This window comes from Apium graveolens, chromosome 8 (genome assembly GCF_009905375.1).
Source record: "Apium graveolens cultivar Ventura chromosome 8, ASM990537v1, whole genome shotgun sequence".
Classification (NCBI taxonomy): Eukaryota; Viridiplantae; Streptophyta; class Magnoliopsida; order Apiales; family Apiaceae; genus Apium; species Apium graveolens.
The window spans coordinates 193,122,392-193,138,037 of record NC_133654.1 but is presented as its reverse complement, the minus strand read 5'-3'; the positions used below and the strand labels follow the sequence as shown (position 1 = coordinate 193,138,037).

Genomic DNA, 15,646 nt, shown 5'->3' with positions numbered 1-15,646 from the left:
ATCATTTTGAAGACTCGAAAACATTTTTAAGAATGTTTGGAGTAATGCTGATATAATGAAATAAATCAGTCACGATATATTAAAAAATATCTGAATATTATTATTTAAATAATATTCCCATAAGGATAATCTCTATATAAATAATTTGAAGTAGAAGTTTTAAAACTCATACTTGAAATGAATATTAAATAACCAAAGATATACTTATACGAAAGTACTATGTTTATTTGAATAATCGAAAATAAGTTTGATTATCGAAACATTATTCTTTAATAAAATAAAGAATATTATTTAGTAAATAATCGGAGTCATAAGTCCTCGAATGAATATTCAATGTAATATTCATTAAATAGAATAAACAGAGTCATAAGTCCTCGAATGAATATTCAAGATAATATTCATTAAATAAAATAAACCGAGTCATAAGTCCTCGAATGAATATTCAAAGTAATATTCATTAAATAGAATAAACAGAGTCATAAGTCCTCGAATGAATATTCAAGATAATATTCATTAAATAAAATAAAGTTATCGAATAAACCTTATTCGATTAATAGTTTTGAAAACTATATATATATATAAATATATATATATAATATACTCGGGAACATCGACTCCCGGTTTTAGAAAATGTTCGCCTTTGGGTCCCCTATACTAAGGGTATACGCAACTACTGCTTATCTCTAGCATAGGTATTATGCAATTATAAGAATTGGAATCAACAGATAGATATCAAGACTACGAAACAGACATGCATATAAACCATATCAGCATGCTCCAATATATCGCAAGATTTGCTAATTAACCATCATTCATCTATCACAAGATAATGCATATACATATATACATCACAACAACAGTATAACGGGTAGAAAACTTGCATGAGCGACTGGGGGTGGTAAAAGTCCTGGGATGAGTCTGGTAACCTATAAACCACATATAACTTGGAATTAAACCAAAGTCGCTTAAGAATCTATACTTTAACCAATTAGACTCTAACGCTCGCTTTGCGCTTAATGATTCTCTTAAGTCGCTCGAGTACCCTCGGCTCCACCATTTTTAATAAATTAACCATTAAGAGTTTTAAGGCGATTCTTTCACGAGTACCTTACCAACTGCCTAATCCACTTTACATAAATGTTTCATACTCCAATTAGTCATTTAAGGTCCTTAACCAATGTTTCAAAGTAAGGCGAGGGGTAATGGTTCGTTCGCGAAACGCCGTTACTTAAAACGGTCGTTTCTCCTAAACCATACATCGGATTCAAACGAACCACATATCAAAACGAAGCTCGTAACATGAACTATCTAATCATGGCAATGGTAAAAATCTAGCAGTGAGTTCGCGGGTCCTGATGTTAAGAACAAAAACAGTCTAAAGTAAATCGGGCATTACGACGGCTATGTTTACGCGATTACCAAGTTTTATCCTACTCCAAATCACCCACAAATCAACCATACAACCAAACTCCATCCATACAATACTACAACAGCCCCAACAACTCAATATTTCTAATTTATACTACTTCTCAATCATGAACTAAGAGCTTACTTAAGTTCATTAACTAATCATCAAGATTTACAACTCCAAAAATCACAAAACCAATCAATCTCTAAATACACAATAACCAAGCCTATCATGAACTATACTACTCATAATAAGCTCTTAACATTCAATAACCAAGCTAGGTTAAGAGATTATACCTTCCTTGTGAGTAGGAATAACTAATAAGCTTGGAACAACCTTGGAAAATCCTTACTAAAGCTTTATCTAATCAAAAACACAAGATCAAAATTTCAAGTTCTTGAACAACACTATTCACCCTCTTCTTCCATGAATTTTAGGAAGAGATTGTGAAGGAATTTGAAGCTTAAACTTATAGGACATTTATATCTATGTACAAGGAACCTTAGATAATTACCTCACTAATTAACAAAGCTTGGAACTTTGATTTGGGTTTTTCTTTCCTTGAAAAATGAAAGGGGCCGAGAGCTTCTTGCTTGAAATGGGAAGTCAACTTTGTGTTTTTGTGTTTGTGATTTGTTTTGTTGGTTGTTTTTTCCTTTTGTTTTAATTAGTTACCTTTTTTACAATCAACCAACAACACACTTCTTTTTGTCATGCTTAGGTCATCATTCTTATGTCATCTTCCCATGCTTGTCCTCTTCTTATTGGTTTGATGACATCATCATCACTAACCTCTTTGATTAGCTCCTAATTACTTGGCTAATGACCGCTGATCTGTTATACGGTTCGCTTAACTTTCGTTCTCGTTTATCGTTTGAGGGATCATACCCGGGATCTTATTACTTGGGTTTCCTTAACCTTTCTCAATACATTATATTCCTTTTATGATCCTCTCTTATAATCCCTGAATTCAAATCCTCTTTATCCTATTACCTTATATTCTTTCGGTATCTGGTGGATTTTCGGGAAAAATCAAAATGTTCGAATTTGGATTCTAACGATCTTTACATACACTTATATACCATATAGAGTACTAATAAGATCTCAGAATAACAATAGAAGAACCCCTACATAGTGTGGCATGAAAAGTTTTCTTATTCAGCATAATCAGCAAAAACACTATTCATAAGGGTTACAAAAGTTCAAAAATTTTGGGGTTATTATAGCTACGAAAAGTACTGCTTATTTATCAATTTGACTTTGTGATTTCCAAAATTACTAGCCAAGTTTCTTGCACTAAGAAGCTGCGTACATAACATATATGTCAACAAAAGTTTGTGAATAAATAGATTATTAAAAATCAACACACAATTAAGCAAAGATAATGCCAACACAGTGTCTCGGTGACTTGCATAGTGATAAAATATTATCAAAGAATAATATAAATATATTATATATTTTATATATAATTTATTATAATATGTAAATAAATAAATAAATAAATAAATAAATATATATATATTTTATGAAATATAATAAATTATCCGGATCGGATCCTTAACGGATCAGATCGGCCTAAATCCATATCCGGTACTTATCGGATCGGATCGTTACCGGATCGGATTTTTTTAAGTGATCCATATCCGCTCCATTAGCCTTCGGATCGGACTGGATCGGACCGGATTTCCGATCCATTGACACCTATCTGGACATGTGGGTTATTTGTTCGGGCCTAACATGGACGTCATTAGTTTAAGTGGGGGAGTTTGTAACACCCCAATCCCACGTTGAGAAAATTTGAGATTTCTGCTCAGTTTACAAGTCAAAGTACTACTAATATTTGCACCAATAAATTATAATTTTTTTTATGGTGGATTTGTTATTTTCACAAATTGAGTGCATCTGGGTCAGTAAATTTCAGTTTATTTCGGACTCGAAACGAGAATTTGTCCCAATTTTCTAAGTTGTCACATATATAACAAGATACGACTGAATCAAATTTTTGCCCTAACAAAATAAAATTACCAAAAAATTTACAAGGGAGCTTCCATGGAGTCGATAGCAGCACCAAGAAAGTACTTGTGAAATTTGTGTTAAGGGGAGGGGAGGGAGCATCCTGCCACGCTATGGCCTTGTCCCAAATTATTCTTGCCTACCTCTACCTAATCCATTATCCAACTTCTCTAATTACTAAATTTTCTGGTGACTCATTCTAAATGACAAATCTCAAGGGGTGTTGTTAAAGAAACACACAAATCTTTTGAGTTTAATAATACAACACCTAACATAACACACAATGAATACACCAACATGTACATGTACACTACATTTTTTACATTGGATCCAGTTGGCAATTGTTGACAAGTAATGCGAAAACAAAAAACAGCTAAAAAGGAGAGTCAATATTAAGTACTCCCTCAGTTTCTTTCGATTGTTTGTGTGTGGCACGCATTTTAAGGTGCATAAAAAGTATTATTATGTAAGTTATTTTTATAAATTTCTTTTTCTGAATAAAAGTTGAATGTTTTAATTTTTATTCAGAAAAACAAAATTGTAAAAAAAAAATTTACAGAACTATACATTATATGCACTTTAAAATACATGTCGGACACTTTCTAAAAAATATAAACAATTAAAAGGAACGGAGGGAGTAACTTCTAATAATTGGAGTTTAAAATTCCGAGAGCACATGACAACATTATTGGGTTTATCCAATTTTAATATTTCACATATGTTTGCTCAAAGTTTTGACAAGTTCTTTTTGTTTTTGGAAGGTTTACATATTTTTATATGTCAAAAATAAGTTTTTGGAAAACGCAATTTTAAACTAACATTATACCTTAGCTTGTACACTACTAATATTTCTTTCTCTGACACAAACAAGTTAAAGTTTAAATAATCTGCAGTTAAAAACACAGAAAGATTATTATTTTTAAAAATTACTAGTATGTAGATAAAAAACAATGCTTTTTAAATAAATAAACTGAATCTAAGATCACTTGGAATTTACCCCTAGGCTATTCTACCAAGTTCACAAAATTACTTTTTAACGTCAAAAGCTACTAAATATTTTTGATAAAAAATATGCAAAAATAATGTCCAACAATTCTATCTATCTATCTGTACAATTATATTAAAGACGAAATATTAAAATTTTGACAATTAATCCTTATTTACTCAATTCGGAACACTTAAATCAAATTGATAAAAACAGTTAGATATAGTATTAAAATTATTACTAAAAAGATATAAATAGCCAATATCAGAAAAGACATAATAAAATTATAAATTATAAATTATAAGATAAAAATAAACATACAACGCACTGATTATATTATAGTTTATAATTATGGGAGTAAATATAAAAAACAAAATTAACGGGTTACATGACCATATAAGTGCTAGTAAAACTGTATATTAAGTGGTAAATGCTTCAATTTAGAAATGGTAGTATACTAATGAGGACTTATCTCGAGCACCGCTCCTGCACCTCTACAACGGTCATTAGGATTTTCATTACATGCAAAAGGACGCGTAATTAAAGGCTTTCTTAATAAATTAAACTTTAACTTATCTAATTTTATTAACACGTGTCTTCACAAAAAACAGTCGATCTACACTTTCAGACTACATTTTTCTTAACCCCAATTTATATGTCATGTTTGACTTTTTGTGGTCAAATTGACCTAACTTTGATCATAAATTAAATATCAATATTTTATTATTTTAAAAAATCGAAAAATACATATTAAAATAAATTACATGTACTTTCTAATGATATAATTTTTGTAATTTTTTTTATTATATACTATATAAAATTTTTGATCAAGTCAAATTAAATATAACAGATAAATTGGGACGGAAGGAGTACTTTGTACCATTTTATTTGATTCCCCACCATGGCCTTTACTTCGCTCGCCGGAATAAATGATGAATTTAACCGAATAAGGATCGCACTTATAACAAGAAGTAACATCTATTTTCCGCTAATTTAAACATTGTTTGGTTATTTTAAAATTCAAATATATATTACTATATATGAAATGTTGGATTTAACGGATCATAACAATCATGTGTGTAAGTTACATTTACGTTTGGTTGGTTCAAGAGCAAAAATTCGATAAGTTCGTTTACTTGTTTAGCTAATAATTTGATTTTATGGTAACTTAATTTTTAAGTTATGGAGGAACTGGCATGTTTTAGTTTCTACGTTAAACAGACTTCGAATATGAATTTAAAGGAAGGTGATACACTTAGCATGTTTATTTGATAGTATTAAGATTGTGTGAACCCAGACAGACTCGAACTCAGAAACAAGTATTTAGACACTGAGAATTTAGTTAACCTTCCAAATTAATTAGGAGGATCTGATAGTATTGCACTACTAGACTATACTTGGTAGGTGGGCAGACCATAGACTAAAAATATTAACAGAAAATTGTAATGAGAGATTTATGCATATGTGAGATTGGGGTTTGTTAGTTTGTACTTATATGTTTATCTTCTTGTTTGGAAAAGATATGAGCCAAGCACAAGATTAATCAATTCCCCCCCCCCCCAGTACTTCATCCTCACTTCTTTCATCAACAAAGAGTGTAATTCTCTGAAGAGTTTTCTTCTTCAAGTCCTTTAGAGTAAGGTTGGTTACTTTTCATGTTTTCATTTAGCAGTGTCACTTCATTGTTGTAAGTAGTAGTTCTCCTGTTCCGAATAATATACATAGTAGTTCTTATGCATTGCACAGTTGCATTCTTGATGAGCTGTTTGAGGTACATAAGAAGTTTTAATGTCCACTAGAAGTTATTATGGTATATCAATTTTTTTATACTGGATTCTATTGTTTTACCAAAAACTTAAATATAGCAGCTAGATTATTAATCCGCTACATGCTGTGCATGAAGCAAGTTCTTCCGGCAATGTAGTTTTGCATTCATATAAAGAAGAAGAATTTATTGGTTATTGCTTGTACATTGTACCTCCAGCAAGTGAAAAACTTGTATTAATTGGTAGGCAAAGAAACTTACCTCAAGTTTTGAGCAAAAGTTCTTCCTTTAAGCTTATTCCTCATCTGGGACTGCACTTAATTGTCGATCGTAATGTAATTTTATGATCTTGCAGGAAGAAGGAACAGCGCCTTTTATTTATGCTGCACTTGACACAAATGAGATAGAGTTGCGATTGTGGCACAATAATAAATCAAATAATATAAGCTGAAGGTATGCTAGCTTGGGTTGAATTGTTGGAACTCCATTTTACGTGAATAAATTTTACAAATTATAAATTTCAGGATGGGTGAGTCTTTGGAATTGGTTAAGACTGAAGATATGGTTGAGGAAGGCCAGGTGATTAAAATTAGACTAAGTGATCCGGAGGCTAGAGTAATCGAAGTCAGACTAAGTAACTCTGAGATGAAACTGTTGAAGGAACATTATGCATCTCAACAGAAGAGCATTGAATGCTTGGTTAAAAGGAAAAAGTCGCAACGAGCACGCTACTCATATGGCATTATATTCTTATTGACAAATCTGATTGCTTGGGCTGTTCGGGACTATGGCCAAATCGTTTTCTCTGACCTCCACTGTATGTGAAAGTTCCTTCGCCACATTTAAGGGAAAAACCTGATGTGTTTCTTAATAATTTTGTTCTTACACTTTTTTTTGTTAAATATATGTAGTTCTTACACTAACTTTTACCTTTTCTAAATGTGCTCTGCATATGTAAAAGCCTGTGGAATCGAGGGACGTAGTTGTTATCAGAAAATGGGAGTTCTTCGTGTTAGTTTAGGATGTTTTGTATCTTTCTCTGTGAAATCTAGAATAATTTTCCCTCCATTTCTGTTTGCTACTTAATTGTCAATAGCATTGCCGTCACAATGTAGCATCCTTAACATGAATCCAGATATTCTTCTTCATAATGTTTCTTGCAACATTCAAGACAAGCAAATTGTATGATGGTGGAAATCTGAGGCACTCCGAATGGTGGGCATTAAAGTTCATTATATGGGTCATATCACTAGTCATTTCACTCTTTGTTCCTTCGGGTTTCATTCAACTATATGGTACGTTTCCATGATACTCCGAAGTTCTTTTTCCATATATGAATCAAGAGCCAATCAATAATTTGAACCTCCTGACAATTAATACATCTTCTTGCAGGAGAAGTTGCTCGTGTTGGTGCAGGGTAAACTCAAATCCTTAAAAACATTAGGTAATTGATTTCTCATTTGTATCAAGTGATGCACCAACTGATTTTCTTCCACATGGTACAGGGTTTTTCTTGTTCTCCAACTCATAAGTGTGATCGAGTTCATCACTTGGTGGAATTCCTATTGGACGCCTGAAGAGGGACAAAAGCAAAGGTATTATTTATTGGAAGCCTCGAAACAATACTACTAAAAATAACTTTTTGCAGCTATGTTATTTGTCTTACTCTTTTTTTATAAGCTTCATGTTTGAGCTCAGAGATATATATTTGCAGCTGCTTTCTTGGCCTATTCATGTCAACACTCTTCTATATAGCTTCTATGTGTGGAATAGGGGTAATGTATTCGCTATATGCTCCGAATGCCTCGTTCAGTCTCAACATATTTTTCATCACCTGGACTGCAATTTTGTTATTAGTAATGATGGCTATGTCCTTATATTCTAAGGTGTGCATTTCACATTCCTTTTTCTCCTTATTTTCAACTTTTATGATGCGCAAGTTCATAAAGCTTTACACATTAAAAAAAATATTTGAGCAAGAAACTACTGTGTTTTTTTGACATTCTGATGATTAAAGCAGGTGAATAGAGGCCTTCTATCTTCTGGCATTATGGCTTCCTACATAGTTTTCCTCTGTTGGTCTGCTATAAGAAGGTTAGGAAGAAAGACTAATCTCCTGATCTCCATTAACGAGCTCTATCTGTTCAACATTAAGCCTAATTTTTCTAATTTTCAGTGAACCTGCTAGTAAAAAATGTGGCGCCCAAACGCATGGAAACGGACACAGCGATTGGACCTCCATATTAGTAAGACTTTGCCATATTCTCTGTATACCTATTAGAAAATTTTCGAACTGAAAAAAGAAAAAATCACCACAGAAAGAAAAATTGCGTCTACTACCGGTTCTTACATTTGTTTCTACTGTTTTTAGGGCTTCCTCATAGCTATCTGTTCAATTGTCATGGCAACCTTTTCTACAGGGATTGATTCAAAAACATTTCAGGTAAAAAAAATGATAATCTTCCCAATGAGTAATTCTCTATTAATAACACAAAAGTAAGATTTAACTCCTAACTAGTGGATATGCTTAACAGTTCCGCAAGAATGAACCTCAAGTGGAGGATGACATTCCCTACAAGTATGGTTTCTTCCACCTGGTATTCGCCTTGGGGGCCATGTACTTTGCGATGCTATTCATCAGCTGGAACTTGTATAGCCCAACTACAAAGTAACAATTCACATTATTCAGTATAAATTGATTACTGAGGTCCTCTGCTTAGTTCATAGGAATAATTTATTTTATTAACCAGATCTTACCCTATGTAGATGGAGCATGGATGTTGGGTGGGCGAGTACATGGGTGAAAATTGTTAACGAATGGTTTGCAGCAACAATATACTGTAAGCAAATTCAAACCTACTACACGTCTGCACTCACTGCCCACATGTATATGTTACATATGTTTATGGTTTCTTGTTAATTCTGTTTGATATGGCAATGCAGTATGGAAATTGATCTCTCCGCTCGTGAAACAAACTCGAGTTGCAAATCACGAAGAGAAAAGTGGGCAGCAGAGTGATACTTTAGAGTCTCAATAATTTTTGTAAATTGTAAAGTACATACAAGAAGTGTTTTGCAGTTTTGGTCCTTCATTATCTGTTTGTTAGCTAATCATTCTTCATTTGTTATTGAGTGGTTCAACTACTCTTATTAAAGCCGCGGGAATATAGATTGTGTAAAATAACATAGTCTAGTATCATTAAAGAAAAAACCATGGTTTGAATCTACTCATTAGACTTGTGTATCGTTTTGTGATATTTTGTCGATAAATGAAATTTTGCAATTGCATAGACTTGTTAAACAATCCTTATACTCTTACAAGATGTGAGCTTTATATATGTTCATAACTCAAACAGAAACCCTTGTGATTATTCAATGTTCTCTTAGCAGAGTATGTGGTTTTGTTGCAACAGCAACCAACAGCTCCAGAAAGAAATGGATGGTTGTAATTCCTTTATCAATTCATCTTAATATGTTATCTACTTGTAATGATCAACAGAGCACAACCCATTATAACTACTGCTCTTACATTGAAAATTAACATTTAGCACAACTCTAACAACTTCACTCGTTAGAAACAACTCCACCTCTGATTCTGTAACACATTGTGTATTTAAAGAGCAACACCAAGGTCTAATAACATATACCAGTTACATTCTTCAAGGGCTTCGAATCAAACAAATCCTTCTTCTATACAAATATTTCAAAATGTTAAAGCAATTATCAGCCTCTATTTTCGTCGCTGCATTACTTGCAGCTATGCATGTAGCAACATTAGTGGCAGCAGTTGACCCACCAGTTGCTGAAGTACCTTTTATTGAGATATACATGCATGACGTTCTTGGAGGTAACAGCCCTACAGCCAGGCCGATCACAGGCTTATTAGGAAACATCTACAGCGGTCAAGTGCCATTTGCTAGGCCGGTAGGCTTCCTTCCACCACAAGGGGTAGCCATTCCCAATGCCAATGGCGCAATTCCAACAGTTAGTGGCAATGGCATTCCACTTGGTACGGGTTTATCCGGTACAAGGTTTGCTGGAAATTCCAACAACAACGGTGTGCAGACTCAATTGGGACCAGATAATTTAGGACTAGGTTTTGGAACAATTACAGTCATTGATGATATATTGACCACCGCACCCGAGTTGGGTTCACAGGCAGTAGGAAAAGCTCAAGGAGTCTACATTGCAAGCTCTGCAGATGGGAGTACACAGATGATGGCTTTTACTGCTATGCTTGAAGGAGGAGAGTATGGCGATAGTCTCAACTTCTTTGGAGTATTCAGGATAGGAAGCACTATGTCCCGGTTGTCAGTGACTGGAGGTACTGGAAAGTTCAAACATGCTTGTGGATTTGCAGAGGTTCGCTCACTCATACCAGCTGGCCAGCATGTCGCGGATGGCGTAGAGACATTGTTGAGAATCACCATTCATCTCAACTATTAGGTTGCTTTTCACCAAGATGCATTTGTCATTTGTGTGTTTGTTTCAACTGATGTTATGTTGATTTCTAAATTTTTCTTTGTGATATGGCAATGAATGTGCGAATTCGTGTTTATATATACTTCCAATATATGACAGTTTAACGGACTATTTCCAACAGAGGAGCAAACAACGTAAGCAGTAAAAACAGATCCCAAGCAAATTTAAATTTTTTAAAAAAACAAAAACCTTGCTGCATATAAAAGCAACTGATTGGAACTTACATAACACTCTATTTAACTACATACAGGTTTCTACATGTAATGTGGAAGAACTACCTAAATCTGATCTTCTTTTACCATATGTTGTTTCTACAGACAATCTGCAGAGGATTATTATGTTACTGGTTGATATACAGACAATCAGAAACGGCTCCTGATTAACGACTATAAACGTTATTTAGGAGTCTCAAATTTGAGTGGAGTTTGTTATTCGCAATTACTGTAATGGACACAAATTTAACCTTGAATGTATACTTGGTGAATATTCTTTGAACTCATAAACAAAATACACAAAATGCATATTAAAACAACATAATTGTTATTCCGTACTAATCAAAATTACAAAGTGCATGTGTAAATTCAACCTAGTCCTAAGAGGAATCGGCAAAAATGTCTCATGATAGTTTTGTGAGTTTCATATATTTAAAATCGGTTACCAAAAAATATATTTTCACTTCTATCTCGAGATTATAAAAAAAATTATTATACATTATCCGCTTCTTTAAATATATTTAACAATGTTCTTGTGAACATATTTAATAAATTATCTGCGTCTTTTGAACATACTTAATGACGTCCTTGTGAACATACTTAACAAATTATTAGCAAATAAATTTGTGAACAATAGTAAATTGTTGGATGATAGTGAGGTACTCGTTGATGTCTAGATTGCTCTATAGTTTCCTGTCTCATAGTGAACTTGTACAATGTTTCCTGTAATTACATGTCTGTATTACCATTCTTGCTGTATACAAAAATCTAGTAGTACAATGTAATAAACCTGTCTTCTACCTTAAGTATCAAAAGCTAACAGTTCACCTACTCAAAAAGTCTCAGTCATCATAATACACCTGCCAGCCATTGCACACAATATCACAGTAGATTCATCAATCTCAAAGCCCAACAATCATTTCTTTAGTATCATCCACCACCAACAAGAAAAAGATCAAATCTTTTCAACAAAACAAGAAAAAAGATCAAATTTTTTTCACATTAACAAGAAAAAAAACTCAATCTTTTTGACAATGCAAACTCAAAAACAACCACCAACTAAGACCACCATCTACCTCTCCACCACCATCATCTTCTCTCTCCTCTTCATTCTCTATCTCTCTACATCCACCTCTCCTCCTTCTCTCTCCTCTGACCCTTTTCTTTTTCCACCCCATTCCACCAATTTTTCAACTCCATCAATAGCCTATTTGATTTCAGGCTCTAATGGCGATTCGGGTCGGGTCATTCGGGTCTTGCTCTCAGTTTACCACCCAAAAAATCACTACTTACTTCACCTTGATCTCACAGCTTCAAATGCTGACCGTGAAAAATTGGCACTTGAAGTTGAATCAGTTCCAGTTTTTAAGGCTGCCAAGAATGTTAATGTGATTGGTAAGGCTGATTTTGATGACCCAAATGGTTGTTCTTCTGTTTCAGCTACTCTACATGGTGCTTCCTTGCTTCTTCGTCTTTCGGAGAATTGGGATTGGTTTATTAACCTTAATGCTGCTGATTATCCACTTGTGACCCAAGATGGTAAGCTCTTTTCTTGATGCTTGGCAATTTTGTTGCTTTATTGTGTATATATTGTGTTATTTGTGGCATTGTGTTAGTTGTTTCGAGATGGAAAGTTCTTTTCTTGATGGTGTGTGGCTGTGTGCTTGTTTGTCGAATTTTTTTTCATATAGTGAATATAATGTGCTAGTAATGTGCATTGTTGTCACTCACTCAAAAGGATCATTCCCTTTAATGTGTAAGAATTTTTGTGTTTCAGGTCATTGCATTTGTCAATTTCGTGTCATTTTAAAATTGAATGGTACTTGGTCAATGTGAATATGTGAGTGTGAAGCCATAAAATTCTAATAAATGAATCAGTATGGGTGACATTTGAGTTGATGCAATCGTGTTGTATGATTTTTTGTGTTACATCTATCTGATCATGATGATGATTAAGTCACACTTAGGCCGTCGGACATTAACACTCCTAACATTTCTTAATGATATGTGTTATGTTCCATTACATATATTGTGACTCAAAGAAGTTATTTTTCTTCATGTGTTTCTGTGTGTCTAAAATTATCTTGTTAATTATCAAAAAAAAAATAAAAAATTATCTTGTTTATTAAGTATGCAGTTGATGAGTGCTATGTGGCATTCCATTACTGGTGCTTCAGTTGTCACATTAAGTTGTGCAAATAGTGGTAGTGGACTCTTAATTAAGCAATTATCTTGTGACTTAATCCTCTGATTTTATCTTTTTCCGTTACGTATTCATTTTTCTAGTTAGTTTGATAGTGCACTAATCTGGTACTACTGGATCTTGATAATGATTTGTCTTTATCTATAACAGATATATTGGAGACTCTGTTATCCAATTGATTCTTCCATTAATTAATAGAATTGAGGGTGTCTCATTGGCATTTTATTGGATAGTGAATTGGCTGCAGAATTTGTTTAAACGTTGTTACGTTCTTGACTGCAATAATCTGACGATCTTGTTTTGCTTCTTTCCAGATCTGCTTCATATTTTGTCTTACCTTCCTACAGACCTGAATTTTGTAAATCACACAAGCTACATAGGCTGGAGAGAGTATGCACTGCATTATTTTTCATATTATATATGTTGTTGTAATAAGCTCACACTAATCGTTTAATCATTAGAGTTCAATATTGTGCTTTCATAGGTCTCGAAGGTTGAAACCAATTGTTGTTGATCCTGGACTCTATCTATCGCAAAAGCATGCAATATCTTATGCTTCACAGAAGCGAGAGCTTCCAGGTGCCTTTCGATTGTTTACAGGTATATCTCCAATTGCTGCCCCGTCTTTTATGTTCCTGCTCAGGAAATAACAATGAATTAGCTACTGCAATAGTTTGAATCAATTCTATATCTATTTCATCAAGTGTCTCTGTGTGTGTATGCTGCACAATTGAAAGTGACACCCTAGTTTAAGTCCATTAATACTAAACTTATTCCTTCAAAAATGAAATGCTAAACTTACTCTTACATTACTTAAAGCGCATATGAAATTGCTTGTTAATTTTAATCATTGTATATGAATATATAGTCTTGCAATTGTGGAAACATTTGTTAACCTTAAATGAGCATACCTAGTATTTTTGTTAATAAGTGTAAGTAAATTTCTCCTTTTAGCTATACACATGAATTCATCTATGAGATGGGGATACATGTTGATAAGATTTAGGACATACAGGCATCATGTCTATGTTCAGCATTTAATGTGAGGCAATTATTAATCAATATTTGAGGTAACTCTATGTTTTTTGTTACCCATAGGCTCTGGCATGTACAGTGGACCGGAGACACCAAACTAGTAATCCTATATTGTGGAATATGATATTGTTTAAAAGACAATGTGCTGAATAATATATCCCTTTTATTCATAATTTCATGTTCTTGATAATCATAAATTGGTTTATCTGTCCCTAATTAGGTTAAGCATATTTTCCGTTCTTCAAAATATAAATAATCAAAAAAATAAAAATAAAAACCTTAGTCAGTGTACTCCATCATGAAGGTCCGGGGTAGGACCCCACATATTGTGTTCCTGATATCTTTCTCAATTTCACCTTCAGACGCAATGGGTTTTTTTTCTATATATGTTCTTCACTTTAGTTAGGACACTTTGTGATGTTCTAATGATGGTTGATAGCTGATCAAAGTTATATGTACTCTATAAGAAGGAACTTTAGAAGTTTAGGTATTAAGTAATGGTGGCTCGAATCAGATTTCAAGAATTACTGGAGGCGATAGAAATGGCAATAGATATGACCTGATTTCCTGTTAGAAATTGTGTGTATCCTATTTGCAGCTCGAATAGTATGTTACTGGCTCTGATCATCTCGATTAATATATTTCCAGCCTTGATTAATTACATATGTAATGGGTGTCTAATCTACTTTTGGTGACATGGCTATTGAATTTTGCTTCCAGTTCTAAGCCCGTGAGAAAGCAAATTTCATTCACTTGACATTTTTTTCTAAATTAACTTAGCACTCCCACAGAATGAAAGAAAAAGATAGATAAAACCAAAATAATTTGTTTCTTCTTCTGCAGGTTCAGGATCTGTTATATTGAGCCGCAAGTTAATCGAGTTTTCCATATTAGGTACAGAAAACTTAGCAAGAACTCTACTTATGTATATATCAAACAGCCCGTCACCCAAATCTGTGTACTTTCAAACTTTAATATGTAACTCTAGACAATTCAGTAGAACCGTTATCAACCACAATTTACAGTATTCTGTCCTTAGTGTTCGACATGAAGCCCAACTTCTCAATTCCACTGATTTCTTTCTCCTAATCAATGCTGGAGCTGCATTTGCTTCACCATTTCTCAAAGACGACCCGGTTCTTGACCTCATTGACGAAAAGATTCTGGGCCGCATGCCAGGAAAACCAGCACCTGGTGGCTGGTGTATAGGTGGAAATGAACATGACACGTGTATGGAATGGGGTGACGCTGAGGTTTTGAGGCCAGGTTCAGGAGCCAGAAGACTCGAGAAACTCTTTCTTGACATACTATCAAACGGGACGTTTAGGTCTGATCAATGTGTATACATGTGATATCCGAGAAGCTATAATTTTATTGTTGAGTTTGTTGTTCATTAGTGTAGCTCATTCTTTTGTTAACCCCGGATGCTGCTGGTGTTTTCAAATTAGCAAATTGAATTTGAAAGTTGTATGCAGCCATGAGAGAACCCCATTCTTGCACTTAAGTAGATGATTTTACTTTTTGCACCGACCTTCCTCATCCT

The 15,646-nt window shown here is 33.7% G+C and overlaps 3 protein-coding genes across 4 annotated transcripts; all 3 read left to right on the top strand.

Moving 5' to 3' along the window:
* Positions 1 to 5,719: 5,719 nt before the first annotated feature.
* LOC141678169 (uncharacterized) lies at positions 5,720 to 9,393 on the top strand. Of its 2 annotated transcripts, none has more exons than XM_074484419.1 (14): positions 5,720 to 6,047; positions 6,527 to 6,624; positions 6,696 to 6,988; positions 7,133 to 7,200; positions 7,307 to 7,466; positions 7,564 to 7,588; positions 7,677 to 7,766; positions 7,886 to 8,057; positions 8,189 to 8,265; positions 8,348 to 8,417; positions 8,543 to 8,614; positions 8,706 to 8,839; positions 8,938 to 9,011; positions 9,115 to 9,393. In XM_074484419.1, exons 3-14 carry the CDS (start codon positions 6,697 to 6,699, stop codon positions 9,207 to 9,209), a joined length of 1,329 nt encoding a protein of 442 aa, XP_074340520.1. In that variant the 5' UTR covers positions 5,720 to 6,047; positions 6,527 to 6,624; position 6,696; the 3' UTR covers positions 9,210 to 9,393. The 2 variants fall into 2 exon arrangements, with proteins under 2 accessions (XP_074340520.1, XP_074340522.1); XM_074484421.1 differs by having other exon boundaries at positions 5,724 to 6,047; positions 8,192 to 8,265.
* Positions 9,394 to 9,830: 437 nt separating this feature from the next.
* On the top strand, positions 9,831 to 10,734 carry LOC141678875 (dirigent protein 18-like). Its single transcript, XM_074485296.1, has one exon. It carries the CDS (start codon positions 9,880 to 9,882, stop codon positions 10,615 to 10,617), a length of 738 nt encoding a protein of 245 aa, XP_074341397.1. The 5' UTR covers positions 9,831 to 9,879; the 3' UTR covers positions 10,618 to 10,734.
* An 876-nt stretch (positions 10,735 to 11,610) lies between these two features.
* Positions 11,611 to 15,602, top strand: LOC141681038 (beta-glucuronosyltransferase GlcAT14A-like). Its single transcript, XM_074487100.1, has 4 exons — positions 11,611 to 12,404; positions 13,383 to 13,458; positions 13,553 to 13,668; positions 14,947 to 15,602. The coding sequence occupies exons 1-4, from the start codon at positions 11,900 to 11,902 to the stop codon at positions 15,453 to 15,455; spliced, it is 1,206 nt and encodes a 401-aa protein (XP_074343201.1). The 5' UTR covers positions 11,611 to 11,899; the 3' UTR covers positions 15,456 to 15,602.
* Positions 15,603 to 15,646: the final 44 nt, after the last annotated feature.